This window comes from Trifolium pratense, linkage group LG3 (genome assembly GCF_020283565.1).
Source record: "Trifolium pratense cultivar HEN17-A07 linkage group LG3, ARS_RC_1.1, whole genome shotgun sequence".
Classification (NCBI taxonomy): Eukaryota; Viridiplantae; Streptophyta; class Magnoliopsida; order Fabales; family Fabaceae; genus Trifolium; species Trifolium pratense.
In genome coordinates, this window is record NC_060061.1 from 10,571,246 (window position 1) to 10,596,277 (window position 25,032).

Consider the following 25,032-nt stretch of genomic DNA (forward strand, 5'->3'; position numbering starts at 1 on the left):
TCTTTATTTATTCTTTTAATATTAATGCAACAGTAATTAAAATGAATAAATGGTCAGGATTTCACTGTACAAAAATGTGACGGGAGAGGATCTGTTCCCATGCCGGTTTAACATGAAGCATTTGAATACCTCGCGGATTAATGAGAAATTGCATTCTTATTTTCTCATTACTTGCATTCGAGAATCAAAACAAATCAAATCAAATACACAACAATTAATGTACCAAAACAGAAAATGTATATTCCATAGACAATATTTAAAATTGAATTGACCTTCTTCTTAAAGCATTAGTAGGATAAACAAATACAGTAGCATCTAAAAAAGCAGGACAATCCTGGAGGAAAAACAAAACAGAAGGAAAAAGGTACCATACACAGCCTATAAGAAACATAAAAATAAAACCCTTTATCTTAATATATGTCATTCTTCAGGTATCTAAGTTGAGAGCTTCAATACCATCTGAATGTTTGTCAATGGCAGAATCAGAAAATGCGCGGTGCTGCAAAGATTCATCTGGTATTGTTTGACTTGAAGAACCTGCAGATTCCTCCACGGTTAAACTATGCAAAGCCGGCTTCAATTCAGTGTTTAAAAATTTCTCATATTCTACCCTATCCCCTCCTTTTTTCTTCACTTCCACCACCACCAAAGAAGACGTCAATTCAAATACCTCGGCAGCAATAGTCAATGGCCCTTTTGCCCCTTCTCTAGAACCCTCCAAGCTAACCCGGCAATCTTTCTTCCTTACATTGAACTGAACCAATTGAGCAACTTCCTCCAATTTCGATAGAATCTTCGGCACTGATGCACTAGACACAAACCTTGCTTCATCGCCCTTCTCCTCAAACAATCCCGAAAGATCAAAACCTTGCGAAAACGATATAATATCAAAAGCATTCAAACTCGCAGGCCTTGGCATCAAAGAACGAGCACGGTTATTCCTTCTACTCAAAACCTCAGGATCCCATTCCGATTCCGATACTGATTCCAACACCTCATCACGATGATCATCAAAATTCACTACCTTATTATCACCATCACCACCACCACCATCATCAAGTTCAAGTGAATCAACATTACAAACAACATCATCCTCAACATAAAACTTAATACTCTTGAAACCTATCTTAAACCAACGATTCTCCATAATCTCCGGAATCGAAATCCTAGTATGAGGCTTAATATCAAGTAGCCTAGTAAGAAGATTAACAAGTTCAGGCGAAAACCATCTAGGACATCTAAAATCACCTTTATAAATCTTCTTATACATAACCATAACATTATTAGGATCATGAAAAGGTAAATAACCAGCCATCAAAACAAACAAAACAACACCACAAGACCAAATATCAACCTTAGCACCATCATAACCTTTTCTAGACAGAACCTCAGGAGCAACATAAGCAGGTGTACCACAAAAAGTATGAAATAACCCATCTTGTTTAATTTCATCAGACACAGCACTTAATCCAAAATCCGAAACTTTAAGATTACCATTTTCATCAAGTAACAAATTTTCAGGTTTTAAATCTCTATGATAAACACCTCTAGCATGACAAAATCCAACAGCACAAATCAATTGTTGAAAATATTTTCTTGCAACTTCTTCTTTTAACCTACCTTTAGCAACCTTATTGAAAAGTTCACCACCTCGTACATATTCCATAACAAAATAGATCTTTGTCTTTGTAGCCATGACTTCAAAAAGTTGAACTATGTAAGGATGTCTGACACGGCGAAGAATGGAGATTTCACGTTTGATGTGTGAAACTAAACCACTTTTAAGGATTTTGTCTTTGCTTATGATCTTAATTGCTACTGATTCACCTGTTTTGAGGTTCTTAGCAAGGTGGACTTTTGCGAAAGTTCCATGGCCAAGGAGTTTACCTAATTCGAAACGACCTAAGAGAAGATTTGGGTTATCTTTTTTGTTGATTGAGTTGGTTTTCTTAGGAGCTGCTACTACTGCCATGGATGATTGATCAAGTTGAGAGGGTTGGTTCTCTTTGATGGGAAATTTGGAATTGGAGGTGTTTTGATTTTTTTTTTTCTTCTTTCTTAGTGTACCTCCATTCAAGCTTTGTGGTATTGACTTCGATGGTATTTATTAGGTCTATAAATTATTATTACTCGTATTTTTTTAATTCAATCAATCACAATCATATTTTCCGTTTCATCATCTCACTTAACTCAACTTTTTAATATGACATGAAATATTAAACCATGCTTTTTTTATTAGTTATTAGTATAAATTTTTTTATTTTTTATTATTATTTTGGTACATGATTATTGGTATAAAATTAATATGTCCTCAAATCATAATTCAAATGACAGAAATGTCGAAATTCCTAATGTTGGACGTCATGATCGGAATTCGAACCCCGATTAATTGACTTTGTGTATGTGAGTTTTCAATGACTTTATCATTTTATCTATCAACTAAAAAGAAATTACTAAAATAACGGTGCATGTCCTTTAAACTCTTTTTAATTTATTGTGATATCGTAGTCATGAATAAATTATTGATAAATAATAATTATCGTTGTGATGTGTTGTCTATTTGTTTGTCTGTTTCATCTTTTATAGGTGGTGGTAGTTGTTTTGATTTTTTTTTATTGAGCAATTTTTAATTATTGATCCACTTAAAGCATTTCCAATAAGAGTATCAAAAAGAGTATCATAGAATAATGATTTGTACCTTAATTTTTTTATCATTGGAGTTCCATGACGTGACATAGAAGATATTAAAATTGATGATACGGTACCTTAAATAAGACACCGTATCATCAATTTAATATCTTTAATTTCAGTTAAAAAATAAATATAAAAGAGCACTTGCTAATAATGTATGATATGCAAAGCGGTATCACCATTTGAGCAAAATATATATGAGTTACAAAAATATTACATGACATTGTAGGGACCACTTATTAGTAATATATGATACCCAAAGTGATATCACCATTGGAAATGCCCTTAAGAATTAAGATCACATATCGTGTAGATAAAGTTTATTCTATTTTTTATTTTTTTGTGAAATAGCTTTGCTACTGAAAATTAATAATTTTTTTACATTAAAGGCAAATAAGTCGAGTGTTCGATTTGAATCTCGACTCTTACATGTATAATGTGATGTTTTTATCAATCGATCAAGTTTTTTTTATAAGTTCTATCAACAAAGTTAAGCTTGCGATAACTTAATATACACTGAATCTTTCTTTAAATAAAGTTTTGGATTTCATGTATTCACACGCGTTTTAAAAATTATTTATGCTCTTTCCAAAAAAAAAAATTATTTATGCAACAATTGCCGTGTTTTTTCATCTTATTATTCAAGTATTAACAACATATGCTCACCAATAAAGAAGAAATAGACTAAGAATAAAATGTCAAATGATAAACACCCATTATCCAATTGATGCGATGGGAAAGTGATTTTTGAAAAAATGAGGGAAGGAGAAAAAGAAAATGGGAAAGGTACGAATACATGTTCAAATGGAAAACGAGGGACAGATATTTATGTACAATCAGTTAAATAAATAGAGAAATGTGTTTAAAGTAGACATGGGGTGTAAGTAGTGAAACCTTCATTTTTCTTACCATTTATTCTTGGACCTTTTTTTTTGAAGGAAAATTCTTGGGCCTTGTTAAGTATAACATTTGAGTTTTTAAATTAAGGAAGATGTGTTCTCTCCCGACCCCCTGTGATTCTTTTAAACCCCCAATATTTCAATTTTGCTCTTGCAAAAAAATTAGTTCGCAGAAATCGAATTTTTCCTAGTGCAAATTCAGAGTAAATTTTGGTTTTTAGAAACCAAAATTTGTTTTCAAGGCAAAAAAAACCTTCGGTTTCTACGAACCGAAGTTTTTTCAAGACAAAAATTGAAAATTCAGGAGTATAAAAGAAATCATTGCTTAAATGCAAAAAGAAGAGGAGAAATCATCTTACATTAAAGAGTAATTCAGCATATAGTTACTCACTCCTCTTAATAAGTAAGTATAAACATTAAATTTTATCAATTCGACTATTCAATTTGGAGGCCAAATATGATCTTAATATATTTGTTAGTGAATGAGATCAAGAATTTTAGAAATGAGTATTGGGCCTAACTCAACCTTACAAAACCGGCTTTTAAGGTGAGGATTGCCTCTAGTATATAAACACTTAGTCAGGCCATCTCTCAACCGATGTGGGACTCTTAACACACCCCCTCACGCCCAACACTATTGGGCTTGGTGCGTGGATATAAACGATAGGTGGCCCGATAGCGGAAACCTGATAACAGGTGGCCCAACGGATTGTGGAGAGGCTCTGATACCATCTTAGAAATGAGTATTGGGCCTAACTCAACCTTACAAAACCGGCTTTTAAGGTGAGGATTGCCTCTAGCATATAAACACTTAGTCAGACCATCTCTCAACCGATGTGGGACTCTTAACAAAGAATTCTCTTAAAAAAGTTTACACGTCTCTTACATATATTTAAGATTCACCGAAATTAATTTGCTTAACAACAACTATTCATAATTCTGATCGAATATACTTGTTGAATATCACATTGTGATGTTTTATAATAACTGTATTCCATAGAGATGATACTACTTTTACTACATGTCTTTCAAAATGCCAAATCTGTGTGTCCAGCTAACTCGTTCGTATGGCCCTGCATGCAATGAAAACAAATTACTCAAAAAAAGTGGCTTACAATATAAAAACCAAAGACAATAAACTAAGTTAATAATAAGACACTATACTAGGACCAAACAAATTAATGATGAATTAACTCTCCCTTTAAGATAAGCATATGGAGTTCTAGACGATATACTCATTTAATCTTTTGAAGACCTCACGAATTTAAATTCTTTACCTTTAAAAATCCTACATTCACTTGTAAAATTGCTAGGAGAGAATAAAGAGAGATAGCATGGTAGGTGGTAATGACAAATTTGATCTTAAAAATAAACTAAATGTAGGTGAATGTAGGATTTTTAAATGTAGAGAGTCCAAATCCCGCAAATTAGTCTCTAGTTTTGTCAAATGTTTTTAAATTTGGTCCATACACAAACATGTTTCGCTACTTAATTACTGTCAAATAAGCTTTTGTCTTCATCCGCTTTTTATATCAAAATAGTTCATAACATTTTTAACTTGCCCTCAAACTAGTCTCTACTTTTACTTCTTTTTTTTTATCAAATAATCACTGTTTTAAATTTGACCATCAACTACATGCGGTACTTAAATTGTGTGATGTCATTGTCCGCGTGACAACTATACATACATATTCGCATGTAACAATGTTAGAAGGATGTCAACAAAAATTAAAGACCAAATTAAGAAACGTTTAGGAAAGAATTAATGTAAGATATTGAATGAGTCAAAATACCTATTTGAAAGCAAGTTAGGAAATGGATATGGTGCAGTAAATGCGTGACACAATTACTCTAATCTCAAATTGATGAATATGATGGCTTTTAATCGATTTGATGATATGTAATTTTAACCATCCGGTTTATGATCAACGACTGCACAAAACTATGTGTTTTTATAAATGCAGAGAATTCAGATCCACATAAATTAATTTGGTGATTTTTTTTTACAAAATATTGGCAATGAGGATCGAACCCTAGTACAACCTCATGCATACTACCAAAATTCTTCACCACTAGATCAAACCTAGTAGCTTAACTAATTTGGTAATTTAGTCTAAAATAATTTAATGAAAAAAGTTATATAAATTAGATACAAGTAGATTTTATAGTGGCCCTCGGCATCCACTATAAGAGACAACAAGCATATAACAATGTAGTAAAAAAATAAAACATTGCAGTCAAAAATTAAAGCCAAGAGACAAACCGATTTAAAGGGCATAATGGCAACTTGTTAATAATGTCTTAACATTTAACAACCAGATTTATCATAAACCTTTGTTTGAAAAATATAAGTGTTTTTGCAACGATTTCAATATTGCAACAGTTATCTCTGGACCTCAGATCTAGCTATGCAAAATATGTATAGTCATCAATTGAAACATGTATAGCTTTTAAAATGATAGTATATGTTGTTTCAAAAAATGATAGTATATGTTAATTTCTACGTCAGGTGTGTTTGTGTCATGCAACTTATGATAGATCAGACACATCTATCTATGGGGAGCAAAAGAAATCTCGGAGAATCAGAAAAAGTCCCAACATAATTACTAGCATAAAGCAACACACCTCTGAGTAGTATTTAATTAATTAAGAAACTACAGTTACAGTATTTTTGAATTATAGGAGAGAGAAATAAACTGATAAACACTATGTTTTAGTCTTATCATTACTCTTGATTACATTCTTATTATATTCTCCAAGGACACCATTTCCAATCAACAATGCAAACAATTAGGGTTTCTGTTCTACTTCTAGGGTTTCATATACTACAAATATTGTTGTTGCTCTATCTCCATCAATCCATAGCTTTTGATATATATAATCATTTTCTTCTAATTAATTCCCATCCATTGGAAGCTATTCAAATATAATTTTAATTTTTATACATACAAGTTGATAATTGGTTTGTTTATATTAGATTTCAATAATTGAAAGATATATTTGAAGCTAATTAATAAATCAAAATAGTACATGAACAAAATAGAAATTTATAATTGTAGGCATCATAATATATTAGTCTCTCTAGTTTGTTTTATAAGAGACAATTGAATTAATCAAAATTGATGTATCTGATCTATATTATTAACCAAATACATCAATTTTATTGACTCAATTGTCTCTTGTAAAAAAGATCGGAGTTAATAAGACAAACCTAATTATATATCTTGCTTATCTTATAAAATTATTTGCTTATCATATAAAAGCTTACCATACTATATATATGTAGTCTCAAGAATCTTGTTGGTTGACATAGGCACTTTGTTGAGTTTGAGTAGTATTACTACTACTCCCCTTAATTTGGTAACTTTTCTTCTTCTTTTTTTTCTTCTTATATGGAATCCCTCTTGCTTTTTGTTGACTATCCTTCACCTCCCTAAGGTAAACCCGAATAGATCCTCCGGCAAACGGGTTAGTCTCCGGTGAACCACCGTTCTCTTCATAGGCAGCTCGGAGGCGTCCGATGAGTGCATCGAGACTTCCCCAAGCTTGTTTGAGAGGACAAGCACAAGGTGCAGGTGGGGTAGGTTGTCCAAAGAAGATGCAATCTTGTGAATGGACTTTTGTCTTTCCAAATTGATCAAGGTAACGAAGGAAATCAAGAACATGGTTGAAGTTGCAGTTTGATAGTGGAACTGGTGGATTTTGAGTCTTGAGGTATTGACCAAAGGTGTTCCAATCTCGACGTTTTTGAGACTCGTACCTGCTTAGTGGTTGTTGTTGATGATGATCATGATGATTGGATTTGGAAGGAGGTTGTGAGTTTGATGAAGAAGAACCATGATGAAGATCTTGATCAATTTGGGAAGACATGTATAGTGGAGAAAATGGCCAGGTATGAATTTGGAATATGAGAATGGATGTTTTGTTGGTGTTGGTGCAGTGGAGAGAAAGAGAGATGAAAATCACGACTTGTGGTCTTTTGAAAAGACCTAAAGTAGGGCCTATATCTAATCTAAGTGCTTTTTCTCCTGTTTCCTCCTATTTACATTTATACCTTTTACTTATATTTTTAAGGCTTAATAAAATGGTCCCTTAAAAATATTTTTGGTTTTACATTGGTTCCTTAAAGAAAAAAATGTCTGAATAGGTTATTTAAAGAAAAAAAAGGTCTGAATAGGTCCCTTAAAGACATATCCATTAATCAGTTTGGTCTTATTCGGACCTTTTTTAACGGACCAAACTGATTAACGAATATGTCTTTAAGGGACCTATTCGGACCTTTTTTTTTAAAGCGACCTATTCAGACATTTTTTTCTTTAAGGAACCAATCTAAAACCAAAAAATGTGGATCATTTTACTAATTAAGCCTATTTTTAAACAAACTATTTACTACTAATATTTATCTGACAATTAATGAGAATAAACTATATGCATGTAAAGTTTTTTTTTTTTGATAAGCAATATATATTATAAAGGAGTACATGGGGTACTCGAACCCTTACAATTCAAAGTCAGAAATTAAAAGCTTTGAATACAACCCAAAGGGTCGTGACACCATTCTTGAAATGATAAACTAGAGTTTCGGCCATACCGACTACTAAACCAAACCCAAGAACTGAATTTAATGTCATTCAAAAGAAGAAGAGCATTTGGGAGAGCTCCCTTGAAAATAACACTATTTCTAAGCTTCCATATGTTCCAAGAAGTTGCCAGCCAAATCAAATGTCTAACCCGTTCACCCTTCTTTGATTTTACCATATCACCAAATAGCACAAAATGGTTCCAGCCTTTATTATTCGGTGGAAATCTCTTTCCTATCCACTTAAAAATCGCTTCCCAGATTCGTTTACTAAACGGGCAAAGGAAAAAGAGATGGTTGCAATCCTCATTATCAAGAAAACAAAATACACAAGATAACTCATGCACGTTATTAAGAATACCTCTGTGATGTAGTGCCATTCGTGTCGGTAATCTTTCTAATAACAACCTCCAACCGAAAAAATTCACCTTGGAAGGTACATCATTCCTCCATAGCTTTTTAATAGCAATCAACACATTAGAACTTAGTTCCTCTATCTGACATTGTTCTAATAACCAATTATAACAAGACTTTACCGAAAAAAATCCTGTGTTTCCAGGGACCCATCGCCAAGTATCCTGCACATTCGCTTGTAAAGAAAAATCAGCCAACAAAACCTTAAGATCATCCAGCATCCGCGTCTCACAAACTGATAAAGGTGTAGTCCACTGCCACGACCAAATTCTCTCCCTGCCATTTCCAAATAACCTCTCTGCTACCATAGCTTCTTGTGTAGCTTCTTTTGCAAAAAGAACAGGGAATAAATCTCTAAAAGTATGGTTCCCGAACCATTTAAAATTCCAAAAACCAATATTAAAACCATTTCCAACACAGCTGCGTATATTTGAATTAAAACAGTAAGGTTCCCTCTCTTTTCCCAGACCAATAATATCCCTCCACCAAATCGATGACTTATTATCGCCCAACGACATATCCCTTCCCAAAATCTGAGTGGGTAAATGACCATATCTAATTCGAAGAAGATCAGTCCACAATGCATTATCATCCGAAAGAAACCTCCACTTCCATTTGCTTAATAAGGCCTGATTAAACAAATCCAAGTTCTTCACCCCTAGCCCTCCTTTCTCCTTAGATAGACAAATCTGCTCCCATTTAACCCAACAAAGTTTCTTATCCATTTCACCACCTCCCCACAAAAAATTTCTTTGAATCCTCACTAATTGTTTTAATATACAACAAGGAGCTTTAAAGAAAGAGAAATAATAAAGAGGAAGGCTAGCCAATACCGAATTAATTAGAGTGATCCGTCCGCCATAAGATAAAAGTCGACAACTCCATGTGTTTAATCTTTTATTCATAGCATCCACCACTGGTTTCCAAGTCTCTCTTCTTCTAGGATTTGCCCCGACCGGTATTCCCAAGAATTTAAAAGGAATAACTTCCGACCGGCAAGAAAGAAACGATGAACCCGCTTCCAACAATCTGGTGTCAACATTCAACCCATATAGTTTACTCTTCACAAAATTTATTTTAAGACCTGACACCAACTCAAAACTTCTGAGTAGAATTTTAATGGTCCTAATATTGTCCCACGTGCCTTCTCCCATCAAAATCGTATCATCTGCAAATTGAAGAATTTGAAACTGGATGTCGTCATTGATACTATACCCCTTGAATTTACCAAGCTCAACAGCTTTCCTCATTAACCCTGCTAAACCTTCAGCAACAATCAAGAACAAAAAAGGAGATAAAGGGTCTCCTTGTCGAAGCCCTCTACCGACATTGAAATCAGCGGTGGGGCTTCCGTTAACAGAAGAATGTGGACACAACATGTAAATATACTTTTGTGATTTGTTATCATTAGTTATTAAGTAAATACCCTCAAATTATCGAGGGATAGAGTAGGTCTCACAAACGATTATTATGAAAACAAACAAATAAGAGATAATAATAATCATATAAAATATATATATATATATATATATATATATATATATATATATATATATATATATATATATATATATAAGATATAATAAGAGGGTTTTTTCAATATCTGAAAAAAATAAGAGGGTTTTTTATGTCAAAAAAGTTATTTTATGCTTTATTTTATATCCTCTAATTTAAATGTGAATTTATTTTTTCTATAAATTAAGGTTCGTCCTCTATGTAACTTATCAACTTCACAATGATTATTAAGAATATTTTAGGAGAAAAAATGTTAGTATATACTCTATTTTGAATTAAATTCTTTTTTAGTGTCAGAATTTTCAATTATTTTCTTTTATCTTAATATGTTTTTTCTTTCTTATATATAAAAAAAGAGAGCATTAAAAATATGAGAGGACGAAGAATAATATTAAAAAAAAAATGCAATCACACCAATCATCATTTTTCTCAATAGGCATTATTATGATCACTTGGCAATGGTTTGCATAGGACCCTTTCCTTGATTTTGTCTAATTATGTGGGAACCAATTCATTCATTAGTTGGCAACTTGGTGCCTACATATATAGTCCTCCAAGTATATTTTGTTATATCCATATCATCACTATATCCTCCATTCAAACATCTTTCATAATGTAATTGTTGAATATTGCCTTGAAATAATGTAAAAATCAGAAAATCATGTTTTGGTAGTTTCTGTCTGCTCACTAGAGGTGGGAACAGGCCAGGCCGGCCTACCGGGCCTTAAGGCCCAGCCTACACAGGCTCAGGCCAGGCCAGCCTATTTCTTTAAATAGAGCAGGCCAAGGCTTTTTTATAAGCCTATTTAGCTAAAAAGGCCAGGTCGCAGGCCATTAAAAAAGCCTTTGAGGCCTATTAGGCCGGCCTATTTAACTTAATATGAATGATATTTTTACTAAGATTATAATTTATATATTAAAATTTGTACTTTGGTTAAATTATAAATCTATTAACTTTTTAAGTAGTTTAAATTTATTAATCTACATTCGTTTTTAACATATATAAATGTATTATTATAAACTAGAATTAAAATATGATGACATATATAGTCAAAATTTCTAAAATATCATGTTAAATATCAAAAGGAACATTGGTTTATTCGTTCATAAGTATATTTAAAAAAAATATAATTATTTATTTAAATATGTTCATATGAAATAGGCTTTTAAACAGGCCAACGGGCCACATCAGGCTTTCAAATGACCAGGCTCAGGCCTAAAAATTAGGCCTATGATAGGCCACAGGCCAGGCTCAGGCCTTAGATTTTTTGACAGGCCAGGCCCAGGCTTGGCAAAGCCTAGCTCGGCCTAGCCTATTCCCACCTCTACTGCTCACGCCCAAGCGTGGGAGCTGGCGCCCAGGCGTGAAAAACTGGGCTGAACTCTGCCTGCTCACGCCCAGGCGTGGGAGGCTGCGCCCAGGCGTAGTGTCTGTGGGCCTATATATATGTTATGCGTTTTCTGACTTTTTTAAAAGGGATTTTAGGGTTTCAAAGGCTAACAAAAAGGCTAGGGTTAAGAGAGATCATCTTGGGAAGACTCTAGGGTTAGGGAAACATTCTATCACCTTGGGAAACACTTTCATATTGAATTTCTTGGTCACGGGAAGAAATTCGAGCTTAGGGTAGATTTAGGAAAAACTCTAAATCTTGTAACTCTTGTGGTGAATTTCATTGTAATCAAGGAATAAGTTTGATAGTGGATCGGAGAGCTGCTCTCTCCCCCAGAGTAGGTCACATTGACTGAACTGGGTAAACAATTCTCTTGTGTTCTTTTTTTTCTTTATCGCTTTATCTTTTGTTTTTGATTATTATTGCCGATCTCATTATTTGATTGATTAATCGTTATTTGCTCCACACATCAATTATTTTATTGGTGTGATTCAATCCGAATTCACAACAGTAATAAGATTTAATTCAATCCAATAACATTTAGATGAGATTATGCGAGTCTCTTCTATTTTAAATTTTAAAGTCCTTATTTAAGTTGTTCGATTCTTGGGTCATCAGTTCCGCTGATTTTTTTAGTTTTTAATTTTAGTTTACAATGGGGTTGTGGATCAAACCAAAGATCTCTAATATACTATCTAAATTTCTTACCACTAGACTAAATTTAGTGGTTTTGTTCCGCTGATTTTTAATCTTTCAAAATACTTGCAATTGCTTGTAGGAATTTAATGCTGGCAGAATATTTCACTCATATAGGCATAATTTTTAAGGAAAAGGTCACTGCTTGATTATTTATTTATGAGTTCTCTAGCTTTAAATGCTCTTTTGAAAGTTTGCTTGAATGAGTATAAAATGTATGAAGCATCAGAGATACCTTGGACCCCTGTTTAGAAGTTTTCAGCTCTAAAAAAGTTAGGTTTGAGAAAATATGTCCATGTATGAATTGACAAATTGATATGATCATGCCTCACCTGACCCTCAACAATATTCAAGCAGTGACCTTTTAATAAAAAGTGACATATGTTTCGATTCTCTTATCGTTGAAGGTTAAACTTTGCTCTCAAAAAGAATTTAAAGTAGGCCAGATAGGAAATAACAATTATATCTTCCTTCAAAAAACAATTATATCTGTTGCGTCTCTGATTAAGTACTACACATGATTTTTTTTTTTTTTACAAAAGTACTACACATGATGTTTGATGAGTTTCTTTTTCATTTTTGCCTTCTAATTCTACATATATGTAGGAAAGTAATTTCTTAAACTACTACCTTGTATACCGAACATTATACCAAAGTCATATTTGAATAACCATTAACATTTATTGAATAACCATTAACATGTGAAGTCACACATTGTAACAAAAAAAAAACATTGACTATAAATATGACATAGATAATCTTTATAAGGATAGTGCAAATCTCAACTCACCAACCTATTTACAGCTTATAACATAAATTACATAACGTTTATTTTTATAGTAAAAGATAAAATTAAATTGTTTCTATATAAGTTATAAATTGTCTCAACAATAAGCTATATAACATAACTTATAAATAAGTTACTTAAAAACAATTTATGAACTTAATAAAAAAAATATATATTAACGGCCCCGTAAGTTGTTTTGTCATAACTTCTTTCAAACACTCTAACAAAACTTATGATAGTGTATAAATGAGTACAAATAAATCAATATCCTAAATGTTTAATAAAATTAATTGTAATTGATCATATATTATTGGTAGCATCGATCAAAGATATATGAAATTTAAGACATGAGTTCGATCCTCAGTTCATTGTAAACAAAAAAATATATATGAAATTTTAATCGATAGTTAATTGACTCGTTATAAAGAGAGCTAATTTAGCACTTAAACTCAATTAATTGATTTAAATAATATTGATCTTAACAAAACAGAAACAACTATCATACTATTTTCTCACAAATTGATTTTAAGCTCTGACTTTATGACGTACATGACGTGTGGTGACTCTTCAATTTTGTTGTTACCGGTCTATGACATGCTTGGTGTTGGAGGAATAATATTATTTTTGAGGACCAAGATTGGCTTATCCATGAGGCAGTGCGAAAGACTTTAGCATTGCATGATGAATGCTTGACTTATTAGTCTTGGCCTCTTGGGATACATTGCGTATTTTGGCTCGCTGGAGCCCTCCTATGGAAGATACTCTCAAAAAAAAATGTGGATGATAATTCCCTAGAAGACTTTTTGTCTAGGGTGCTAGTAGGGTTGTTTGCAACCACAAAGGAAAATTGGGTGGCTGGATTTTTTAACTATGGAGTTGGAGGTGATACACTGAAAGCTGAAATGCGTGTTATCTAGATATTGAACTTAAATTTTGTCGTAACAAAGGTTATAATAATATTGTTTGTGAGAGTGATTGCTCGAAAGTTGTTGAACTGTTCAATGTTGGACGAGATAATACATTAATTGCACGTCTTTGCTACATACATCTTTCACATTATAGATGTTCTGTTATGCATAAGATAGATAGCACTACCCTAGTGCATTTTTTAGGGAACAAAATATATGCGCATGATTTATAGCAAATGAGGGATCACATTCGAAGTATTTTGTCCAATGAATTCGCCTCCACCTAACTTGAAGTCTCTTATTTTAAAAGATAAACTTAAAACTTACCTTATGCTTTTCTTTCTTTTTTTTTTTTTTCCTTTTTTCAACATCACTAATAAAAAGTAGATATTATACGATAAAACATATATGCAAAAAGATATAATAAAAGCCACAGATATTTAGATATTTGTTGGTCAAACGATAAATTTTATTCAAAGTGAATATTTGGAAGGAGAGTAAATAAAAAGATATGTTTCAAAATATAGTTGAATGTATATAGACTTTTTTGGTTTACAATGATTCAGGATCGAATACATGACCTATAACATACTATCTAAATCTCTCACCACCAGACTAAACCTAGTGGCTAAATTTAAAGTATTTTTATTTGGAAATAAAATTATAAGGCTTAAATACACTTTTGATCCCCCTATTTTCAAAAAAATGAAGTTTTGGTCCCCCTATTTTAAAAACCAACTTTTTAGTCCCCCAATTTTAATTTTTTTGAGTTTTGATCCCCCATCTCATTTTAAGGCTAATTTTATTGATGTGGCATTGCCACTAATGCATATCAGCATCCACGTGGAGAAATTTAATATCCATGTCATTATTTATTTTTAATTCAATAAAACTTATTTTATAAAATATTTTAATTACTAAAATTATAGTATTTTTTAAAAAGAGTATGAGTAATTTCTAATGAAACACAAAATCATCTCTAATTTTTTTTTCATTTTTAAAAATCCAGAAATTGTTGAGTTTGAACGGAAACCATAGGATTAGTGAAATCTATAAGGAAGGATTCTCTATGACGGTGAATAAAATTCTAGTAGTTGAAGGTTTGATAATTAGGGTTTCAAATTTCATATTTTATAAGATTTAAAAATTATTATTTCAGTTGAATATATAATTCTATAATAATTAAAATATTTTATAAATAAAGTTTTATTTAATTTAAAAATATATAATAATGACATGAATATTAAATTTGTCCACATGAATGTTGTCACTTCATTAGTTATAAGGCCACATCAACAAAATTAACCCCAAAATGGGATGGGAGATCAAAACTCAAAAAAATGGAAAATAGGGGACTAAAAAACTGGTTTTTTAAATAGGGGACTAAAACTTCATTTTTTTGAAAATAGGGGGACCAAAAGTGCATTTAAGCCAAATTATAATTCAATTATATTTTTAAATTAAAAAATAATTAAAAGATTAAATTATCCTTTTTAATTTGTTTTGAAACAAAATATCTTGTAATAATAAAATAAAAAAAATATATAAATAAGATGTTCGAGGTACTATTGACTTGTTTCTTCTGTCTCTCCACGAGTTATCTTAGCAGTTACGAGCGAGCCCAACCTCTGCACTAAGGTAACAAACACTCTTCCATTTTGTCTCTTCAATTATCGTCTTTTGTTGTTTCGTGTTGTCCGATGATGTTTCCTTCACTATTCCCTTTAATTTGCATCCTTTGACTTGATTTGAATTTTGTTTCCGATCGTGTGACTGCGATCCAATTTGTGTTTGTAATATCGGAATTATTATTTGATTTTTGATACATTCATAGATCTGCTGATTTTACATTGAATTCATGCAAATTTGTTTGAAAACTCATCAAATTGTGATGTTTTAGCTGTGTAATTCTGGATCTGTTAAGACTAGTGTGTGATTCATTTTGATTCTCATCTTTTGTGTCATAGATGTGTTAATTCTGTGTTTTTGTCAGAAATTTTGATTTTGATTTTCAATTTCAATTTTCTTTCGCAATTTTTGTTGTACTCAATATGAAAATGACTTGATTTTTTTTTCACTGCATGCACAATGAGGTTTTCTGAAGATCTCTGATTGTAATTGTTTAATTGGGTAGGAGAATAACATAGTGTTGCACCAATTAGTAAAAACTAGATGGTTTCTTTGTTAATTTTCGGATATCAGTAATATTGTGGGCAGAACTCGATAGAATATGTACTATGCATTTTAATTTATGAATTCGAAGAAGAATATGATAAGATGTTAAAAATCAACAAAACTATCTATTATCTATTGTTCATTTGAGAGTCTGCCAGATGTATGTCTGGTATCACGGCGGGTATGCCAGAATCAAGGTGACCCACCATGATTTTACAGAAGCTACAAAGTGTGGCTTTTGGAAAATTAGGGTGGATCACTGCGATTCTGACATATCCACCGTGGTACCAAACATAGGCTAGATTGTATCTATTGTATTTTTATATGGTAATTGCATGTGGTTTGTAGTGTAACATTTCAAATGCATGTATGTGTTTCAGAAAATGGCTTCAGGTGGAGCAGCTCCCCAAAGAGGAAGTGCAGCAGCTGCTGCTAGCATGAGGAGAAGGAAGGCACCCGGTGGTGGGGCATCTGGCGGAGCTGCAGGGACTATGCTTCAATTTTATACTGATGATGCTCCTGGACTCAAGATCTCCCCAAATGTGGTTCTTGTTATGAGCATTGGCTTTATCGCATTTGTTGCCATTCTTCATGTGATCGGCAAGTTGTATTTGCGTAAGGAGGCTTAGAGAATACAATATCAAGTTAGGTTCATTTTGTGAATCTTTTTATCTTTTTTTTTCCTCTCTTCTTTTGACAGTATGTTTTGAGGATTTTAACATATACACACAATGTTATGAAATTTAGATTATCTGTTACTTGAAATACAATAATCCTTTTGGTAATTTATTTTCTTCTTTTTTCTGGTACAATGTTATGATCAAAGGTCCTGAACTAGCTATGAAGCATTTGGTAATTAACTATGAACAATAATCCATTTAGTCAACCACAATAATTTTATAATAAGGAGGATAGCTCCAGACAAACCACTTTACAATATAATAGATACAATAAATCCAACTATTGAATAATGAGAATATTCATTAGGAGTATATGAATTGTATAAAAAGATCATGAAAGCAGAAAACTGACAGAGAAATACACATTCTTAGAAAAGTCAAATTCATTTCCAGAATACACCATAGCTTATACTCAAATTACATACATCCCTCTTTACAAACCATGCTTACTTCATCATGAATCACTTTGAAGCACAATTGATATTATTCCTTCCACCACCCCCATCCAATTCATCTAGCATATAAAATTTGAACTAATTGTATGATATACGTAATAGAACTAACTTGCAGATAAATTTAATCACGTACTATATGTGAATTAATTATGCGAATTAATTATGCGCTTGTTACACACTATTAGGGATGTGGATCCATGTGGGAATTACCTTGTTCGGGGATCCGAAGATGGATAACTTTTCCCTGTGGGAATGTGGATGGAGGAGAAAGTCCCCCGAAAGAGGTTCGGGATGGGGACGGAGTTTTATCCCCGTCCCGTGGGACTCCGTTCACGAAAATTTTATTAAAATAACATTTATAAACGTATATTTAAGTACTTTATAAATTATTTTTAATTTTTTTACACAATATGTATACATTTATTTATATACGATATTTATTAATGTCACAATACACGATAATATTTTGATTTTTTTATTTGTTTTATAATTAAGCTTATCCACTATAAACTATATTACCTGTTTTTTGAAGACTATATTACCTGTTATATGCTATGTTTTTTGTCAAACGAAGTCTAATTATTGACTAAATCTTGTCAAAAGAAAAAATTTAAACAAAAATAGAAGGAAATTAGATGTACGGTGTAAGAGAAAACAATAGTGGGTGGTTGTTTTTGTTTTTTGGTGAACAACGTTGTTCTACTTCTATAACAAAAAATCAATAACACAGCAAAGATAAGAAAAGAAAATATTTTATAAATAATGACAACAACTTTGTGCATCACTCATACTCATAATTTTTTTGTAAAGAAATTCTAAAGAATTTTCTAAACCGTGCATAACTACCCGTGACTGGATTTTCTATGCGTTGTTCAGCCTCCCAAGCCAGCCAAATTGTGACGCTCCTTGTCATTCCCTCTTTATTCTATCCAACCACGAACATTTTTTTTTGTAAATACATCGTGCACTCGCTCAAAATTTGTGTTATCTTCAATTGGAAAAAAAATCTAAAGAATTTCTAAAAAAAATTCTCTTGAAACTTCTGACGACTATTCATCTTCGGTGTTACCAAATTACAAGCATAATAATAATAATTATGAACTCATTTTTTAAATACAAGAGAACAAATGAGAAAATATTAATTTATGGAGGACTAGTATAAATTCAAATATGTAAAGAAATGGTACTTAGGAGAACATAAATTAAAACCAATTTGTTATTATTTTTTAGGCAATAATGACTTTATTATTAAAAAATTTAAAACTTATATTAATTTTATTTTTTTTCATTCTAAAGTTAGAATTTACTTTTTTTTTTTTTTGACCCACGTTAGAATTTACTTAGAATAATACTTATTACCACAAATTCTAGAAAAACAAAAAACAAGAACAATACTAACAATTGTGGATGTAGTTGCCAAACACCCAACCCACATCTAGCATTATTGGATTGTATGAGCTTAATTGGTGGTATGGGAAGACCACTTTACCCCGAAGCAGGTGGCTCACTGGATCAAGACAATTATGAAAGCTGATTGGTGATATTATGGACTTTTAATTTCCTTTGTGTCTAGGGAGTATTAAGGAACACATACATTTGCAAAGGTCTCCTATACTTTTCAGAAAGCCATGGAGTTGAAGAGGTTCATTGCATGCTAAAGAGAGGCTCTTTGGACCCATTGATGTCTGATACTATGTGGAGTGCTAATGATGTATGTTGGACCACTGAGTAATATAAATTGGCTTTTAGAAATTGTGTCAGAAGAATGATCAGCAAAATATTTGGATTAATATATGTTTCAAAAATGAAATTACACATTTTATTTTCAACTAAAAAACTAAATTACACTTGATGACAACTTATTTACTAGTACAATTTCACCTACTAAACTAAGCATGTACAGTATTTTAGACCCATTAATCCTCTCAAATGAATCAATTATTTTTGTCTTCCATCACAAGTTTTTGCTAATGATTGCTGTAAATAAAATATGATCTATTATATGATTTTAGAATATAAATTGTAAAATTCACATTTACGGATATTTCTTACTAGTATAAGAGAATTATTAGATATTTTTTATCCTATTTATAAGAAAAAGTCACAACATTTTAAAGTATACTTATTGTTTAAAAGTCATTTTTAGTTTTTACCTTCATTTAAATGTTCATCTTTTTGTATGTTAGTGGATATATTTAATTTCTCACATTTTTTATAAGGATATATATTTTAAAAAATATTCAAAAAATTACAACGATTAATAAAAAAAATTGAATTATTTATTAATTAAAGTAAAAATTAATAATTATTTTACAATTATCTAAGACATGATTTAAACTCAGCATATCTTGAGCTAAGATGTTTATCTAAAAGGCTCACAATATATAACAAAAAAGACGTTTCAAATATCACACATGTTAATTGATGCTAATTTTATATACCCAATTTTATATAAAAAAAAATAGTTATCACTTATCACACAACAATTTAGGTTGTTACACTAACGATTAACTATGAATAGGCACAAGAGTTGGCTAAACAAGAAAATTTAGTTCATAACACTTGCATAATAGTTGGCTCAACAAGGAAAGTACAATTGCGTAGATTTTATGATCACTTAATTACTTGAGAAAGAGAAGAAGAAAATTCGAAAAGATAGAAATAAGAAAATTTTCAATTGATGATTTAATTCATCAATGACAGAAGAAACAACAACGTTATTGAAATTAGAAGACAACCTCAAAGAGATCAAAGAGAAACAAGATAATCAAAAGGAGCAACAAGATCAACAATATGGTAATATAGAAGCAAGATTAGAAGCAATGGAGAATTCAATGAAACACATGGAAGAAATTATGAACAAGTTGGTACATGCAGCCAAAAATGGTGGTGGTAAAAAAATCAAAGGTTCAGGTAATACGGAACCAAAGAATCTTATTAATCTTGAAATGCCTAATATTGAAGAATATGATGAATCAGAAGTAGAGAATTGCGTCTTATGGCCCGCACGAGTACTATTGGATGTTGTAATTAGTTAGCCTCTAATTAAATATTATCGTGCACAAATTCTAACTTAACTAGTAATAGACCCGTGCTATCGCACGGGTCGTAACGTTACGCTCCATTTTTTTCAGTTCCACTTTTCATAAGTCCACATATGTAAATTAACATTAATATAACTGAATTAGAAATGAAACATGTAAAATCAAACATCAAACATCAAAGTAACTTAATTAAAATTTCTTGTCAATGTCTATTACAATTTGAAGGAAAACTTGAAACAAAAAATTAAACATTTAGGTAGGTTACATATGGATCTCACATATATGTATCCAATTAGGTTGTAACCTTAAAAACTTTGCCAACATTTGGATAAACATGTTTGAATTCAATTCGAAGCCTATCATCGAATTGTATTCCATTGTCAAAGCAGAAGTTTTTCCAGCCTCCAACAATCTGGACATTTTCAGAAGGATTGGTTGGATACCTTAAATGTACCTTGGAACTGTTTGTTCCAGGTACTTCAAGAATTAGGGTTTGCAAATTTAAATGACGAACATAAGTTGAGAAGTCGTTGGGCAAAGTCTATAAAACAAAATTTGAAGAATTAAACCAATATAAATAATAGATAATAAATATCATAGACATTTAAGAAAACTAAGTTCAGATGTGAAAAATGAAATGACAAGATAAAAACTTACAATTTGTGTTTCTCTGACATGGTTGAAATGGTTAAGAGTGAATTCAAAGGTATGCACATCAGCATCTGTGTTGTTACTTCTTGAATTTTCCAATTTCTCATAATAATCTTCACCATATTTGTGAAGGAATTCAGCGTAATCCGGATCAATTTCTTCAGAATTGTCACGGTTAAATTGTCTAAAAGAAAGAAAATGCTGGTGATTAATTATGATTGTACGAAAATTATAAAGTAAATGCTGGTGAATTTTTTTGTGTCTTGACATTGTTAACTTAGATGTTCCTTTTGCAACTGTGTTAATTGCAAATTAAACACTTTTGTTGATAAGTATCAATCTAATAACAGATACACCTATTGTTTTTATTAAAGCATTTAATAATAGAAAGCATGAAAGTATAAATTTTTGTTATGAAAACATTTTATATATGAAAATGAAAGCATCTGATGATGGTATACTGTTCAATCACTGTTTCGTAAAAATCAAACCCATTTCCTTGAATGAAAGGATAATAATCTGGATATATTGATTCATGATATTCGATAGAAAAAAAATGTTAAAATAATGTTGCTGTATCAAGTATGAATATATAATAGTAACCATATAAATTATTAACACATGATTATGAGTAAGATGAAATTATGTCAATTAAAATAAGAAGCATCTAATGAATAAACCTAATATTCAAATAGACAGAGTATATAACGAATCAATATATGTATTTATTCATAAATCTTAGATATAGTGTTCAACCCTAAATAATTTTGCTAAATTTAACAAAAGATGTTGTAAATAAAATTGAAATCGAGTAAAAAATTTGTCTGTCAAACCTTGTTTTATTTGTGGATGGCATGCTGGATCCTTGGCCTAGGTGTTTTTCCATTTGAAGAAGAATTCCTCTGCTGCTGGAAAGCTTCTTTGTCGGTCTTCTTATGGAAAGGGAAAAGGAAATAGATCAGATCTAAGAAAATTTTGTGGTATTTTGATAACAATTTTTTAATATACTTAAGAGAAATGTTGTTAAAGTTTGTTGGGCTGATGGGCCATAAATTGATCCACCGAGTTTGGCCCCAATTTTAGTGTTTTTAACAATTTTTCCAATTATAACTTTAAATTGTAAAGTGGTTAAAAAAAAAACTTTCAATTGTAAATTATTTAATTTGAGGTTAATATTAATCAAAAAATTTGTAGTTTTTTATAAATGAAACTAAATAATATATTTATTATGTTTTATACCTTTCAAAATAATTGAAATTGTAAGTTTAGCTATTTGTAATTGTAATTGTCGAAAAGCAATTGTCGAATATTGTTCGATGGGTTAGAAAGCTGAACTTCATTATAAGACAAGTAAACCTATTATTCTGAATTGATGCTGGTTTGGTCCGTTAGACCTTTTAAAGATTGATTGTTATCCGAAGAATAAACCAACCTATGGAATTTTGAGAAATTTTTGGGTAATTCTTGTTCATTATAAGACACATATTTGCATTTGTTATTATTGTTGTAGAAAAATTTAAGGTCGATGTTTAAAATTCATTGATAATATTTTTAAACTTTTGACCACCCATTATTTAACCTTGTATTTTTGCCAGCAACTTAAAATGAACATCATGTTTATTGTATTAATCAAATTAAACCTCATTGTTTTTTAATTGAAATGACTATAAAGAAAATACTTCAAAAGTGATAAATGCAATAGAAGTTTAAACCGTAACACAACATGTACATTAAGAAATAATACATGGTACAACACTTGATCTAAAGTTTCACTAAATTATTGAATGAAAAACAATACATCATTTGCACGATAGTTGTAATACTTATAGTTAAGAAAAAAAGCCCTTCTCCATCATATCAATGTTACAATAAGAACATTGTTATACTGCATTTTTTGCTCACATGTGAATTTCAGCTTATTCCCTTCGACGATGTTATTGAGTTGACAAAATGTTGCCCAACCATCTCCAAGTTTGGTAGTGATCTGATCGTCAGTTGTAGTTGTCAATGTGCAAGTAACGACATTGTTTAAAGGTCCAGAAAGCTTAACTTCAGAATAATTTGTTTGTAATAGAAATAATCCAACTTTCCTTGGAAGAACCTATTTAACCATACAACCTGATATTAATATAAAATAAGTAATTTATCTAAAAATTGAAATTGAAAAAAATCACAATCTAACCAGATGATTTGAGTTGATTGTGGTTTCGTTCATTACAATTTTAAAAGAACGATTGTCATTTCCATTTCCATAAGTGCTTGAGCTGTGGAACCTAGGAAAAAATGTTGGCAGAATTTGTGCAGTAGAAGGGATCAAGCGGAATGAATTATTGCCATGATAGAAAAAGGTAATCTCAATGTTTCCTATCCATTCATAATGATTTCTTAGTGTTGCCCAACCATTAGTTAGCAGTGGTTTTGTCACTGACATATTGAATTCAACATCATGTTGATTGCCACTGCCATCAATCAAATGCCATACACTTCCAAGTTCATGAAAAAATTGTGCCACAAAATAAGGATCCAATTCTCCTACATTCTAAAAGTTTGATTTATCATTAGTGTTATATAATAAATTAAAAAAATTAATATAAAAACATAATTTTACCTCATTGTGAACATGAACTGTAGTAAAATGACCTTGAATTTGACCTTCTATTCTATGTGAAAATGGTACAGCCATATTTGCTTAATGAAGTTTTGAAAAATGTATTTCTTGCAATGAAGAACAATAATGAGGTGTTGTATATATATAGGTATGAGTGTGATAATGAAATTATATTATTTTTTTTAGTAAAAACAAAATAGGATTGAAAAATTATTGTTGCATTTGATTTATTTTGTCTTTATGCATTTGTCAAAAGCATGAGAAGAATAATTTTGAGATATGATTTTGAAGATGTAACATATCAATGACATGTGAATATGTCCTTTTGGTTGGTCTCTCAAGAAATTACTTTTATTGATAATCCTTTATTGATTTTAGAATCTTATGATGTTATTTGACAATGAAATAGTTTGTCATGTGATAATCATCATATATTATTTAGACAACATGCACATGTAGTATATTTAATATATAGTCAAGTTATTGGGGAACCTAATTTATGGTTTGAAAAAATTATATAGTTAAGTTATTGGGGAACAATAGTTACTGAAATTAAGTACCATCATCACATGAACTATAACAATAATATATAGTATTATCCATAAGACTATCATTCATATCGTACAAACAGTTTAGCATTCATCATTCATCATTCATAGATACATAGCATGGTTACTATAAATACTTTAGTGCAACCATTGTAGTAACTCTAAAAAGAAAAACTAAACTTAAAAGCATATACTAAAGTTCAAAGCTACACACAACATACATTGATTAAACACTACAACATAACATAGATTACAACACAGCATACCATTGATTAGGGTTTAAAGCAACAAAGTTAAAAAGGATTAATTCTAATTAAAGACTTAACTTGAACCTTACTCATGCTAACATTAATCTGGATTCATTTGTGATTCTTGTTCTTTCGATCTCTTTTTGTATTGCGACGAACTATTTGAACTTCAATGATATGATTGACTAAAGGATCCATTTGGAATCTTAATTCATCTCCTTCCATCAGTTCATTTGCCCTCACCCATTGATACCAACCTTTAGTCAAATACTTTTCCTTGATAGCCTTCTTTCTTCGTGCCTTTTGAACCGTGCACTTGATTCCACTTAGTTTGTGAGGAGTTTCAATGTAAACAAACTTCTTTTCCTTAATAACAAATTCTGCAGTATCTGGTGGGAAATGCTTAAAACAAAAAACATTATATCAAATTAGACAACAATGAGATATCAACAAAGATTTAAATGCAATTTACAATATCATGCTGATAACTTACCAAAACTTGTTGCTTTTTTTTGTCAGCATAAGCCTTGCTGACCTTAAGCTTCCAACACAAAATACGATCATTATCAAAATAATTGCTTAGAAAATTTTCAAGATCAGAATCATTGGCCGAGTCATGTTCGCTATTGTCTTCAGAAATTTCACTGTTATCTGCAACATCTTGATCAGTTGATAAAATAACCAAATCTTCATCTTTGATAACAGTCATACTGAAACGATTGTCATCAATTTGGTATTCAAGA

The 25,032-nt window shown here is 31.1% G+C and overlaps 4 protein-coding genes and 1 long non-coding RNA gene across 5 annotated transcripts; 1 reads left to right on the forward strand and 4 right to left on the reverse strand.

Moving 5' to 3' along the window:
- Window positions 1–220: 220 nt before the first annotated feature.
- LOC123914127 (CBL-interacting serine/threonine-protein kinase 12-like) lies at window positions 221–2,094 on the reverse strand. The gene has a single exon (XM_045965142.1). The coding sequence runs from the start codon at window positions 1,970–1,972 to the stop codon at window positions 428–430; it is 1,545 nt and encodes a 514-aa protein (XP_045821098.1). The 5' UTR covers window positions 1,973–2,094; the 3' UTR covers window positions 221–427.
- A 2,333-nt stretch (window positions 2,095–4,427) lies between these two features.
- Window positions 4,428–7,554, reverse strand: LOC123914128 (protein LIGHT-DEPENDENT SHORT HYPOCOTYLS 10-like). The gene is made up of 2 exons (XM_045965143.1): window positions 6,859–7,554; window positions 4,428–4,663 (listed from the first exon to the last, which is right to left on the reverse strand). Exon 1 carries the CDS (start codon window positions 7,458–7,460, stop codon window positions 6,879–6,881), a length of 582 nt encoding a protein of 193 aa, XP_045821099.1. The 5' UTR covers window positions 7,461–7,554; the 3' UTR covers window positions 4,428–4,663; window positions 6,859–6,878.
- Window positions 7,555–15,435: 7,881 nt separating this feature from the next.
- LOC123914129 (protein transport protein Sec61 subunit beta-like) lies at window positions 15,436–16,840 on the forward strand. The gene is made up of 2 exons (XM_045965144.1): window positions 15,436–15,518; window positions 16,436–16,840. The coding sequence occupies exon 2, from the start codon at window positions 16,439–16,441 to the stop codon at window positions 16,682–16,684; it is 246 nt and encodes an 81-aa protein (XP_045821100.1). The 5' UTR covers window positions 15,436–15,518; window positions 16,436–16,438; the 3' UTR covers window positions 16,685–16,840.
- A 3,583-nt stretch (window positions 16,841–20,423) lies between these two features.
- On the reverse strand, window positions 20,424–20,991 carry LOC123914130. The gene is made up of 2 exons (XR_006811764.1): window positions 20,892–20,991; window positions 20,424–20,775 (listed from the first exon to the last, which is right to left on the reverse strand). It is a non-coding gene; the product is annotated as an uncharacterized LOC123914130 (long non-coding RNA).
- Window positions 20,992–22,737: 1,746 nt separating this feature from the next.
- Window positions 22,738–23,594, reverse strand: LOC123914568. Its single transcript, XM_045965769.1, has 3 exons — window positions 23,494–23,594; window positions 23,068–23,424; window positions 22,738–22,986 (listed from the first exon to the last, which is right to left on the reverse strand). Exons 1-3 carry the CDS (start codon window positions 23,566–23,568, stop codon window positions 22,738–22,740), a joined length of 681 nt encoding a protein of 226 aa, XP_045821725.1. The 5' UTR covers window positions 23,569–23,594.
- Window positions 23,595–25,032: the final 1,438 nt, after the last annotated feature.

Excerpts from the sequence above, each read along its gene's own strand:
- LOC123914568 (XM_045965769.1), bottom strand. The coding sequence starts at position 23,568 with ATGGCTGTACCATTTTCACATAGAATAGAAGGTCAAATTCAAGGTCAT. Across the intron at positions 23,425-23,493 it reads CAGTTCATGTTCACAATGAG|AATGTAGGAGAATTGGATCC; the intron begins GTAAAATTATGT and ends TCAAACTTTTAG. Across the intron at positions 22,987-23,067 it reads CAATCAACTCAAATCATCTG|GTTCTTCCAAGGAAAGTTGG; the intron begins GTTAGATTGTGA and ends ATGGTTAAATAG.
- LOC123914127 (XM_045965142.1), bottom strand. The coding sequence starts at position 1,972 with ATGGCAGTAGTAGCAGCTCCTAAGAAAACCAACTCAATCAACAAAAAA.
- LOC123914128 (XM_045965143.1), bottom strand. The coding sequence starts at position 7,460 with ATGTCTTCCCAAATTGATCAAGATCTTCATCATGGTTCTTCTTCATCA.
- LOC123914129 (XM_045965144.1), top strand. The coding sequence starts at position 16,439 with ATGGCTTCAGGTGGAGCAGCTCCCCAAAGAGGAAGTGCAGCAGCTGCT.